Below are 13,097 nucleotides of genomic sequence, written 5' to 3' on the forward strand. Positions count from 1 at the left end.
CTCCAGAGATGTTCGATTGGGTTCAAGTCCGAGCTCTTGCTGGGCCACTCAAGGACATTCAGTGACTTGTCCCGAAGCCACTCCTGCATTGTCTTGGCTGTGTGATTAGAGTCATTGTCCTGTTGGAAGGTGAACCTTCGCCCCAGTCTGAGGTCCTGAGCGCACTGGAGCAGGTTTTCATCAAGGATCTCTCTGTACTTTGCTCCGTTCATCTTTCCATCGATCCTGACTAGTCTTCCCTGCCGTTGAAAAACACCCCCACAGCATGATGCTGGCACCACCATGCTTCACCATAGGGATGGAGGCAGGTTTCCTCCAGACGTGACGCTTGGCATTCAGGCCAAACAGTTCAATCTTGGTTTCATCAGACCAGATAATCTTGTTTCTCATGGTCTGAGAGTCCTTTAGGTGCCCTTTGGCAAACTCCAAGCTGACTGTCGTGCCTTTTACTGAGGAGTGGCTTCCATCTGGCCACTACCATAAAGGCTTGATTGGTGAAGGGCTGCAGAGATGGTTGTCCTTCTGGAAGGTTCAAGTTGTAGAAACATCTCAATGATGATCAATGGAAACAGGATGCACCTGAGCTCAATTTCGAGTCTCATAGCAAAGGGTCTGAATATTTATGTAAATAAGGTATTTCTGTTTTTTATTCTTAATACATTTGCAAAAAATTCTAAAAACCTGTTTTCGCTTAGTCATTATGGGGTATTGTGTGTAGATTGATGAGGGGAATAGAATAAGAATAAGGCTGTAACGTAACAAAATGTGGAAAAAGTGAAGGGGTCTGAATACTTTCCAAATGCACTGTATACAAAAGTATGTTGACACCCCTTCAAATTAGTGGATTCCGCTATTTCAGCACACCCATTGTGGAAAGCCTTCCCAGAAGTGTGGAGGCTGTTATATCAATCAATCAAATGTATTTATATAGTCCTTTTTACATCAGCAGATGTCACAAAGTGCTATACAGAAACCCAGCCTAAAACTCCAAGCAATGCAGATGTAGAAGCATGATGGCTAGGAAAAACTCCCTAGAAAGGCAGGAACCTAGGAAGGACCCTAGAGAGGAGCCAGGCTCTGAGCGGTGGCCAGTCCTCTTCTGGCTGTGCCGGGTGGAGATTATAAGAGTACATAGCCATTAAGGACAGTTTGTTCTTCAAGATGTTCAAACGTTCATAGATGACCAGCAGGGTCAAATAATAATCACAGTGGTTGTAGAGGGTGCAACAGGTCAGTACCTCAGGAGTAAATGTCAGTTGGCTTTTCATAGCCGAGCAATCAGAGCTCGAGACATCAGGTGCGGTAGAGAGAGAGAGTAGAAAACAGCAGGTCCCGGACAAGGTAGTACGTCCGTTGAATAGGTCAGGGTTCCATAGCCGCAGGCAGAACTGTTGAAACTGGAGCAGCAGCATGACCAGGTGGACTGGGGACAGCCAGGAATCATCAGGCCAGGTAGTCCTGAGGCATGGTCCTAGGGCTCAGGTCCTCCGGGAGGGGAGGAAGAGAGGGAGAGAGAGAATTAGAGGGAGCATACTTAAATTCACACAGGACTCCAGATAAGACAGGAGAATTACACCAGACATAACAGACTGACCCTAGCCCCCCGGCACATAGACTATTGCAGCATAGATACTGGAGGCTGAGACAGGGAGGGGGGGGGGGGGGGTTGGGTACACTGTGGCCCCGTCCGACGATATGCCCGAACAGGGCCAACCAGGCAGGATATAACCCCACCCACTTTGCCAAAGCATAGCCCCCACACCACTAGAGGGATATCAACAGACCACCAACTTACTACCCTGATTATAGCCCATGAAGATCTCCTCTACCGCACAAGCCCGAGGAGGCGCAAAACCGGACAGGAAGATCACGTCTGTGACTCAACCCACTCTAGTGACGCACCCCTCCTAGGGAAGGCATGGAAGAGCACTAGTAAGCCAGTGACTCAGCCCCCGTAAAAGGGTCAGAGGCAGAGAATCCCAGTGGAGAGAGGGGAGCCGGCCAGGCAGAGACAGCAAGGGCGGTTCGTCGCTCCAGTGCCTTGCCGTTCACCTCCGCACCCCTTGGCCAGACTACACTCAATCATAGGACCTACTGAAGAGATGAGTCTTCAGTAAAGACTTAAAAGTCGAGACCGAATCTGCATCTCTCACCTTGATAGGCAGACCATTCCATACAAATTGAGCTCTATAGGAGAAAGCCCTGCCTCCAGCTGTTTGCTTAGAAATTCTAGGAATAATAAGGAAGCCTGCGTCTTGTGACCGTAGCGTATGTGTAGGTATGTACGGCAGGACCAAATCGGAGAGATAGGTAGGCGCAAGCCCATGTAATGCTTTGTAGATTAGCAGTAAAACCTTGAAATCAGCCCTAGCCTTAACAGGAAGCCAGTGTAGAGGAGCAAAGGGGAACCAACTCCATATTAATGCCCATGATTTTGGAATGTGATGTTCGATGAGCACTTGTCCACATACTTTTGGTCATGTAGTAGATGTGCTGCTAAGAATGCAGAATGCCGCAACTGTAGGAACCTCCCGAGTGGCGCAGTGGTCTAGAGATCCTGGTTCGAATCCAGGCTATGTCGTAGCCGGCCGCGACCAGGAGACCCAAGGGGCGGCGAATAATTGGCCCAGCGTCGTCCAGGGTAGGGGAGGGAATGGCCGGCAGGGATGTAGCTCAGTTGATAGAGCATGGCGTTTGCAACGCCAGGGTTGTGGGTTTGATTCCCACGGGGGGCCAGTATGAAAAAAAATGTATGTAGGCACTCACTAACTGTAAGTTACTCTGGATGCGTCTGCTAAATGACTTAAATGTAAATGTAGGAAGCTGGGGCATTTCGCAATCGTTTGGCGCTCCCGTGTGTTCAACGAGGTTACTGCACCCAATGAGGGAGGAGAAGAGGATGCTTTCCATTTCCTGGGAGAAGTCACAGATGTTGATGACTCAAAAAATGCATGGACAGTGAAACTGCCAATAAAAGATACTGCAATAGACTTTAAGACTGACACAGGGACAGATACAAGTATTATATCAGAAAATAGCACACTGAAAAACATGCCACCACTGAAAAGCACAGTAACTAAACTAGACAGGCCAGGGAGTGAACTGAACTGTATGGGTCACTTTACAGCTACTACTATGTGGGAAGGACCGCAGTTTAGGTTCAAAGTGTATGTGATAAAGGGGTCACATGGAAGCCATCTGCTAGGCCGTAATGTAGCTGTTGCAGTGGGCTTGGTAAAGAGAATAGAAGAGATCAAAAGCACAAAGCAGCTTAAGAGTGCTCATCCTGCAGATGTGGGCAGGCTGAAGATAAAACCAATCAAAATAAGCCTGAAAGATGATGCGGTGCCCTACACAGCCAGACGTGTGTCAGTGCCCATGCTCCCCAAAGTGAAAAAGGAGCTTGACCGCATGGTAGCGAGTGGTGTGATCGCGGAGATCAGGGAGCCTATAGAGTGGTGTGCTCCTATGGTCCTGGTACCCAAGAAGAACAAAGACCAGCTGAGGGTATGTGCTGACCTGAGAAGGTTAAGCAAATCAGTGAAAAGGGAGAAATACATTCTACCCACCATAGAAGATATCCTGCCAAAGCTTGCTGGTGCCAAGGTGTTTTCTCTTTTAGATGCAGCAAGTGGCTTCTGGCAGATTCCACTAGACAGAGAGAGTGCCAAGCTTACCACATTCATAACGCCTTTTAGAAAGTACTATTTCAACACACTTCCATTCGGAATCACTAGTGCCCCAGAAATCTTCCAGCGTGAGATGACCGAGCTCCTGAAGGACCAAGAAGGTGTGTCCATTTACATGGATGATATACTTATTTACTCAGACATGCCAGAGGATCATGAGGCGAGACAAATGTCTGCTGCATCAGAAATGGCTTAACTACCCACAACACTGCATTGACGAGAATGTCATTTGTCCTGATGATGCCAAGATCCAGGCCATCACCCAGCTGGAGCCACCAAGTAATGTGTCTGATCTGAGGAGGATCCTGGGTATGATTCACTACCTAGGCAGGTACCTACCGGGTCTCGCCGATGTCAACAAACCACTCAACAACCTGCTCAAGAGGGACGCTACATGGACATGGAGTGCAGTGCAGGAGGAGGCCTTTAGGAAGGTAAAGCAGCTTGTCACATAGTCACCTGTACTGGCATTCTATGATATGATAAAGCCTACCATAGTCAGTGCAGACGCCAGTAGTTATGGGTTAGGTGGGGTCCTACTACAGAAGCAAGATGGACAGTTAAAGCCAGTAGCTTATTGCTCCAGGACTCTCACAGATGCAGAGAAGCACTATGCACAGATAGAAAAGGAGTGTTTCGCAGCAGTCTGGGCATATGAGAAGTTTACCAGATATCTGTATGGCCTAGATACATTCACACTGCTGAGTGATCACAAACCTCTTATTCCACTAATAAACTGTAAAGACCTTGATTTAGTGCCTTTGAGGTGTCAGAGACTGTTGATGCACACGATGCGTTATAACCCTACAGCCAAGTATGTGCCGGGGAAACAACTTGTTATAGCAGACACCCTTTCCAGACATCCCCAGGCAGCTGTTACACGAGAGATCGTAGAGCTGACCAGTGAAATCGAGGCCTATGAGGATGCAGTTCATACAGCATGGCATTTCTCACCCACCAAGCTTGATGTCGTCAAGAAGCAGACGCAACAGGATGCAGAGCTTCAGATGGTGAAACACTATGTGACAACAGGATGGCCTAAGTATGCAGCCAAAGTGCCAGACAAGGTAAAAAACCTTCTACACCTCCCGACAGAACCTCTCAACCTCACAAGGACTAGTGTTGTATGGTGATGATATAGTAGTGCCACAAAACATGAGAATGTAAATGTTAAAGCGCAGACACTACAGCCATCAGGGCATTGTGAGGTGCCGGGAGTGAGCTAGAGGTAGTGTGTGGTGGCCTGGAATAAGTCAAAACATCCAGGAAATAGTCAGTACATGCAAAGACTGCCAGGAGTCCAAACCTACTCAGAGGAGGGAACCTCTGATCACCACTCCACTCCCCAGTTTCCCATGGGAAAGAGTAGCAGCTGGCATATGTGAACACAACAAGCAAAACGACTTGGTAGTTGTGGAGTATTTTTCTAAATATATAGAAACAACTTACCTCAAAGACATGTCAGGAGAAACTATAAGAGCTAAACTGAAGAACATCTTCGCCAGGTGGGGATGCCCAAATATTCTAATACAGACAATGCTCCCAGTTCTCAGGTAGAGCTTTCACGCAAGGACTATGATTTCAGACACATTACCACCAACCCTCCCTACGCCCAAGCAAATGGTGAAACAGAGAGAGCCGTGCAGACAGCCAAAGGGATCCTGAAACAGGCTGACCCAGTCCTAGCTCTCATAACCTACAGAGCAACGCCACTGCAAGCCACAGGTGTGAGCCCAGCACAGCTCATGCTTGGCAGACAGCTCCGCATCACAGTCCCCACCCTGGAGGTTAACCTCCAACCGGCATGGCCAGACCTCCAGCAGGTGAGACGTGTCGACCATAGAGCAAAGCAGAGCTTAATGCGTGTCTACAACAACAGGTCAGAAGCCCTTCCAGAACTCCAGCACAGAGTGAACGTTGCCGTGAAGCTGGACGACGAACGCGACTGGCCAAAGACGGCTTCAGTGCTTCAACAGTGTGACACACCCAGGTCATACTTGGTCTAGACAGACAAGGGAGTGCTGCGCAGGAATCGACGCCACCTGAAACCCCTCCACAGTGCTTCAGAGACAGAGTGTGACACGGAGTTGTACTTACCTGTTCCAGATGCCTGTCACTGCACCACATACTCCAGCGCACGACTTCTCGTGGCAGAGTTGTCAAACCACCAGACCGATACGGAGAGCATGTGCAGTGATTAACACACAGCCTGCATTATGTGGCAGAAGAACCCCACTGCAGCTATGAAGGTGACTGGCAGTCCACCCAGCTCAGGTTAGGGTAGAATATAGTAAGGGTTGAAGAAACAACTGTTTTAAGGAATTTTAAAGACAGAAAATTAGTTGATGTTTCATGAGTTAAAGACAGAAAAGTTTGTTTATGAATTAATATGTTGAGACACGTTTATTACAGAGTGATGAACTATAAACAGTATGTGAAGTTTTGACATTTTAGAAACACACGTCTTAAAAGAAAGGGTGGATGTGTTGTATTGGAACTATTTTATTGTAGCGCATGGCGCAAGTATATTCATGACGTCATATCAAAGGTGAGTCTCTTATGTTGTGTTACTTACAAAAAGTTGAGTTTGCATATGGTATTGTGCCAGGAGTTTTTCCTGTTCAGGCTCACATAGTCAGGAAAACTCCTGGCCCTAATGCATACTACAGGGATAATTAATTACATTGACACCACTTGGTAGATACTCTAGTGCTGTGATACTGTCTCACAAACAAGATAACCTCAACAACCTGTGGGATGTGCATTACCAGTGTAGACTGCAGAAATGATAGTCATATTGAAACCCATCCACCAACATGTGGGCTGATAGATGGTGAGGAGAATAGGGGGTGTAGTAGCAAGCCTATTTCCTAAAATTGGGTAAACGCTCAAACACTTACTTTAAAGGCCACCCAGCCAAAAAGACTTGTGTTGACATTTACTGTCCCGCTTCATGGACAGTGGAACAACACCTTTTGGTATGCAGGCCTTTGGACTATGTGGGATGGTGGAAAGTTGTGCTAACAAACAAGTGGTTAATGATTACCACAATCCTAAAACGTTTAAAGCTCAATCCTGACACAGACAGATCAAGCCCAGAAAGAGAGATCAATTACGAGGTTTATTTTAGGCCACAAGTTGATTGAAGTGGTTCAGGTATGTTAGAGGCCAAGGAAGTGTATTCGTTCTTGCTCTTTGTGAATGGGTGGTTGGGTCAGCTCTTCTCCCCTTGCTCCCAACCAGTCCTTCTATCTACAAGCAATCTCAATACCCAACAGGTAAGAGAGATATGCAGATGTACTATCTGTGTTTTTAGCTCTATTATGACCTATTAATTAGGTTATTATACACAAGCGATGTAATATCAAAACCTCATGAGCCCTTCATGATGATTATCAAATGATTATTGCGTTTTGGTCTTTAATTTATTTACAAAAAATATGTGTGATTAAGTTGTATTTATTTTATTTCAACTTTATTCATACAAGTAGTCAACTTTGAGTTAAAACATACAGGGAGTCACTTTTACAAGTGAGCCCTGCAAACAACATACAAAATACAAGATGCAGTTTGCTGTACTTCCCACCATATGTGGTTTGATTTGACAGAATGTTGTAATTAGAGTCCTACAGCATACAGTATATGGTTGTACCTTACAGAAAATCCACATGATTTCACAATTCATGTGGTTTTTCCGTAATGGGTGATACGACTAGATAAGGACAGCACCTCAACTAATGGTTTCACAGTTTCAGTTTCAGAGATAGTTTTTGACTTTCTTCCTACTTATGGCATTGGCCTTTCACTTGTCGCTCTCCGCTTTCCCCACCCACTGGTTTTCAACAGTGGTGGTCGTTTTTTGTCAGTAATTTCTTAAAATATATGTGTTTTTTTCTTATAATTCTCCCCCTCTCTTTTCCTCCTTTCACAAATCTCTCTCTCTCTCTCTCTCTCTCTCTCTCAGTATCTCGGCAAATGGTACTTCATTGCAGCGGCTGGTGTGAAGGAGTCGGATGTGCAGATGTTCAGACAGATGGACAGCACTGTGTTTCACCTGAATGAGACCGCTAAAGATACACTACTGTTGACCGGAGCCATGCGTATGTAAGACACCAGGGATAGCTGACACACAATCATAATGGTAGAGAAGGCAAATTGGGGTATGTCCCAATAATCTCTCCTTCTTCCTGAAGTTTGCACTTGTTCACTACTCCCCAGAAATGTAAAAGCATTTGATTTGTACAGTGCATTCGGAAAGTATTCAGACCCCTTGACATTTTCCACATTTTGTTAGGTTACAGCCTTATTCAAAAAAAAAATTATTCATCAATCTGCACACAATACCCCATAATAACAAAGTGAAAAAATACTTTTAGAAATATTTGCAAATTGATAAAAAATTAACTTAAATACTTTATTTACATAAGTATTCAGACCCTTTGCTATGAGACTCGAAATTCAGCTCAGGTGCATCCTGTTTCCATTGATCATCCTTGAGATGTTTCTACAACTTGATTGGAGTCCACCAATGGTAAATTCAATTGATTGGTCATGATTTGGAAAGGCACACACCTGTCTATATAAGGTCCCACAGTTGACAGTGCATGTCAGAGCAAACACCAAGCCATGAGGTCGAAGGAATTGTCCGTAGATCTCTGAGACAAGATTGGGTCGAGGCACAGGTCTGGGGAAGAGTACCAAAAAAGTTCTGCAGCATTGAAGGTCCCCAAGAACACAGTGGCCTCCATCATTCTTAAATGGAAGAAGTTTGGCCACCCGGCCAAACTGAGCAATCGGGGGAGAAGGGTCTTGGTCAGGGAGGTGACCAAGAACCTGATGGTCACTCTGACAGAGCTCCAGAGTTCCTCTGTGGAGATGGGAGAACCTTCCAGAAGGACAACCATTTCTGCAGCACTCCACCAATCAGGCCTTTATGGTAGAGTGGCCAGACGGAAGCCACTCCTCAGTAAAAGGCACATTACAGCCCGCTTGGAGTTTACTTAAAAGCACCTAAAGGACTCTCAGACCATGAGAAACAAGATTCTCTGGTCTTATGAAACCAAGATTGAACTCTTTGGCCTGAATGCCAAGCGTCATGTCTGGAGGAAACCTGGCACCATCCCTACGGTGAAGCATGGTGGTGGGAGCATCATGCTGTGGGGATGTTTTTCAGCGGCAGGGACTGGGAGACTAGTCAGGATCGAGGGAAAGATGAACGGAGAAAAGTACAGAGAGATCCTTGATGCTCCAGAGCGCTCAGGACCTCAGACTGGGGCGAAGGTTCACCTTCCAACAGGACAAAGACCCTAAGCACACAGTCAAGACAATGCAGGAGTGGCTTCGGGATAAGTCTCTGAATGTCCTTGAGTGGCCCAGCCAGAGCCCGGACTTGAACCTGATCGAACATCTCTGGAGAGACCTGAAAATAGCTGTGCAGCAATGCTCCCCATCCAACCTGACAGAGCTTGAGAGGATCTGCAGATAAGAATGGGAGAAACTCCCCAAATACAGGTGTGCCAAGCTTGTAGTGTCAAACCCAAGAAGACTCAAGGCTGTGTGATATTTCAGTTTTTTATTTGTAATACATTTGCAAAAATGTCTGAAAACCTGTTTTTGCTTTGTCATTATGGGGTATTGTGTGTAGATTGATGAAGGGGAAAAAACTATGTAATCCATTTTAGAAGAAGGCTATAATGTAACAAAATGTGGAAAAAGTCAAGGGGTCTGAACACTTTCCAAATGCACTGTATATGCGTGGGCTAAAAGGGAGTTTCTTATAACAGTCATTTCTTGTCAAATCCATTATGGGAAGTGAACAAATGAGAAACTGAAATTCTACCCAGTTGTACACACTTCAACATCTTTTTCAATTTTAGGGGTGTTCATTGCATTGTGAAAAACTGGACCTATACTATTCAGCCTGGCAAAGATGATTTGACAATGGAAGGTAACTCACAACCACTCCCACCAACTTAGGTGCAACTTTTAACTTGAGATTCTTTCTCTTAACTCAGGCTTTCAGTGAGTATATTGACCCACTGAAAAAGTATTGGGACAGTGACAATTTTTGTTTTGTTTTGGCTCTGTATTCGCCCAAAATGAGTGGACTACGTACAAAAAGTGCTGTACTTTCTAAACGGTTCACCCGATATGGATGAAAATACCCTCAAATTAAAGCTGATAGTCTGCACTTTAACCTCATAGTCATTATATCATTTCAAATCCAAAGTGCTGGAGTACAGAGCCCAAAACAACAACAAAATAGTCACTGTCCCAATTCCTCTGGAGCTCACTGTATGTGTGACCAAAACTTAAGCAAAACTATGTCAGCCCATTTAATAATTTATTGCCTGTTGTTTTGACACAGGCAGGCCTGAGCTCCAAACTCTAGTGTGGAGTGGAGAGTGGCTGAACTGCACCCAGTGTATCCTGCTGCAGGAGATAGAGCGTCACTTGGACCCACTAGAGACACACGACGCCCTCAACAGATTCATGCTTTACGGTCAGCCCAGGAGTCATTCATGATTGCATACTGTGATGGAATACCAGGAATTGAAGCAAAGCTGAGATAATCTAAGAATTGAGATACATACTATTATTAATACATCACATTGCTGTTTAATTAAATATTACATATGTACAATGTACATATTATGTGTTTTTAAATTGTATAACAAGGAGATGGTATAGCTGCCCAAAGGGTTACTGTGCTTAGAGATGCAAACAATATTTGCATGTTTGCACTGTAAGTGGTCCTCAATGAAAATCGTGTATTTTCTTTTTATCAGCTCGTGGCAGTGCCTTATTGGATAATAAAGTGGTGAAGGCGTTTCAGACCCAAACAGCTTGTAAAAATATGGATAGATTTGTCCATCTCCCTCAAGAGAAAGGTTTGTGGTTTTTGTGTGTAATCTAACCTCACTATAAAACAAAAGGGCTTGGACCACCAGAGAAAATATATATTCTCACATTTCTAAAATCTGTCATTGAACAGTTACACTACCAGTCAAAAGTTTGGACACACCTACTCATTCAAGGGTTTTTCTTTATTTTTACTATTTTTTACATTGTAGAGAGGGGTGGCCTCTGCTGCATTGTGGGTGGTTAGATTCTTGTAACGCTCAGGGGGTGGTGCAGCCCTTCTAGAATATATTAGAATAATAATGAAGACATCAAAACTATGAAATAACACATATGGAATCATGTAGTAACGAAAAAAGTGTTAAACAAATCAAAATATATTTTATATTTAAGATTCTTCAAATAGCCACCCTTTGCCTTGATGACAGCTTTGCACACTCTTGGCATTCTCTCAACCAGCTTCATGAGGTAGTCACCTGGAATGCATTTCACATTAACAGGTGTGCCTTCTTAAAAGTTAATTTGTGGAATTTCTTTCCTTCTTAATGCGTTTGAGCCAATCAGTTGTGTTGTGACAAGGTAGGTATACAGAATATAGCCCTATTTGGTAAAAGACCAAGTCCATATTATGGCAAGAACAGCTCAAATAAGCAAAGAGAAACGACAGTCCATCATTACTTTAAGACATGAAGGTCAGTCAATACAGAACATTTCAAGAACTTTGAAAGTTTCTTCAAGTGCAGTCACAAAAACCATCAAGCGCTATGATGAAACTGGCTCTCATGAGGACCACCACAGGAATGGAAGACCCAAAGTTACCTCTGCTGCAGAGGATAAGTTCATTAGAGTTACCAGCCTCAGAAAATTGCAGCCCAAATAAATGCTTCAAGGAGTTCAAGTAACTGACACATCTCAACATCAACTGTTCAGAGGGGACTGTGTGAATCAGGCCTTCATGGTCGAAATGCTGCAAAGAAACCACCTGTACGGGCTAATCCAGGAAGCGCACCAATAATAAAGAATTCGAGAGACCTGCTTGGGCCAAGAAACACACTAGAATGCAGCGGCCGATGGACATTCCCAAGCTCGCCGCACCGGTCCGGGAAGATGTGTCCTTTGGTCTGGAGTACCAAGATTTGAGATTTTTGGTTCCAACCCGCCATGAACTCTTTGAACTGGAATACCTGGGATAGGATGACCCTGCGGTGTGGGTGAGCGGCTGATCTCTGCATGTGTAGTTCCCACCGTAAAGCATGGAGGAGGAGGTGTTATGGTGCTTTGCTGGTGACACTTTCTGTGATTTATTTAGAATTCAAGGCACACTTAACCAACATGGCTACCACATCATTCAGCAGCGATACGCCATCCCATCTGGATAGGGCTTAGTGGGACTATAATTTGTTTTTCAACAGGACAATGACCCAACACACCTCCAGGCTGTGTAAGGGCTATTTTACCAAGAAGGAGAGTGATGGAGTACTGCATCAGATGACCTGACCTCTACAATCCCCCGACCTCAACCCAATTGAGATGTTTTGGGATGAGTCGGACGGCAGAGTGAAGGAAAAGCAGCCAACAAGTGCTAAGCATATGTGGGAACTCCTTCAAGAGTGTTGGGAAAGCATTCCAGGTGAAGCTGGTTGAGAGAATGCCAAGAGTGTGCAAAGCTGTCATCAAGGCAAAGGGTGGCTATTTGAAGAATCTCAAATCTCAAATATATTTTGATTTGTTTAACACTTTTTTGGTTACTACATCATTCCATTTGTGTTATTTCATAGTTTTGATGTCTTCACTATTATTCTACAATATAGAAAATAGTACAAATAAAGAAAAACCCTTGAATGAGTAGGTGTGTCCAAACTTTTGACTGGTAATGTGTATATATATATATATATATATATATATATATATGTAATATATGTGTTTTTTTCAGAGTTTTGTCATCTGGAGAATAAGGCGTGGCACTGAGGTAAGAATCTAAATGATTCATTCACTTTTTTTTTTTTATGTACTTCTTATCACTACTGCTCTTCCATTTTGTGGTTATTAGATTACATTTGCTCATATCCATCTCCACAATCTATTACAGGCTACCTGCTATTTGTTGGAATCTTCAATCAAGATCATGCCATGCATCGAAATAGGTTTCCTTTTGAGAGTTTAATATTAGCGTATTGCCCACTCTAACATTGATCCAACTCAGAAACGTGGAACTAATTCAAATGAAGAACTCTCCTCTCAGTCCCCATGTGTAATAGTAAAACAAATAAACAGAAAAAAAGAACTGCTATTCAAAATACTAGTGGAATCAAAGTCTATTCCAAAGTCTCTGAATGTTTAGAATAGCACTAGTGACCCATGCTTAGACTTCTATGCATTTTCTATCGCTCATTTATACTTGCAGTGACAAGGCACACAGTTATCACATTTTCTTAAAGAGCCTATTTCTAGGCAAATATTTCACTTTCACGCATTTCTCTTTTTGCAAGGGATGACTTGACTCAGTCATGGTTCACTGAACTGCACTGTTCCACTCTTCACCTACCT

The 13,097-nt window shown here is 44.1% G+C and overlaps 1 protein-coding gene across 4 annotated transcripts in view; it reads left to right on the plus strand.

The window, feature by feature from the left end:
- Positions 1 to 13,016, plus strand: part of apom (apolipoprotein M) — a 19,707-nt gene extending 6,691 nt beyond the window's left edge. For 3 of the 4 annotated variants that reach the window (XM_045226554.1, XM_045226555.1, XM_045226556.1), the window contains exons 2-7: positions 7,654 to 7,793; positions 9,566 to 9,636; positions 10,057 to 10,191; positions 10,478 to 10,579; positions 12,484 to 12,519; positions 12,640 to 13,016. In XM_045226554.1, coding sequence (XP_045082489.1) covers positions 7,654 to 7,793; positions 9,566 to 9,636; positions 10,057 to 10,191; positions 10,478 to 10,579; positions 12,484 to 12,518 — 483 coding nt within the window. In that variant the 3' untranslated portion in view covers position 12,519; positions 12,640 to 13,016. Of the gene's footprint in view, positions 1 to 6,750; positions 6,968 to 7,653; positions 7,794 to 9,565; positions 9,637 to 10,056; positions 10,192 to 10,477; positions 10,580 to 12,483; positions 12,520 to 12,639 lie in introns of those variants that run through there. The other variant, XM_045226552.1, reaches the window with a different exon arrangement.
- The last annotated feature ends 81 nt before the right edge of the window (positions 13,017 to 13,097 follow it).

This window comes from Coregonus clupeaformis, chromosome 17 (genome assembly GCF_020615455.1).
Source record: "Coregonus clupeaformis isolate EN_2021a chromosome 17, ASM2061545v1, whole genome shotgun sequence".
Lineage (NCBI taxonomy): Eukaryota > Metazoa > Chordata > Actinopteri > Salmoniformes > Salmonidae > Coregonus > Coregonus clupeaformis.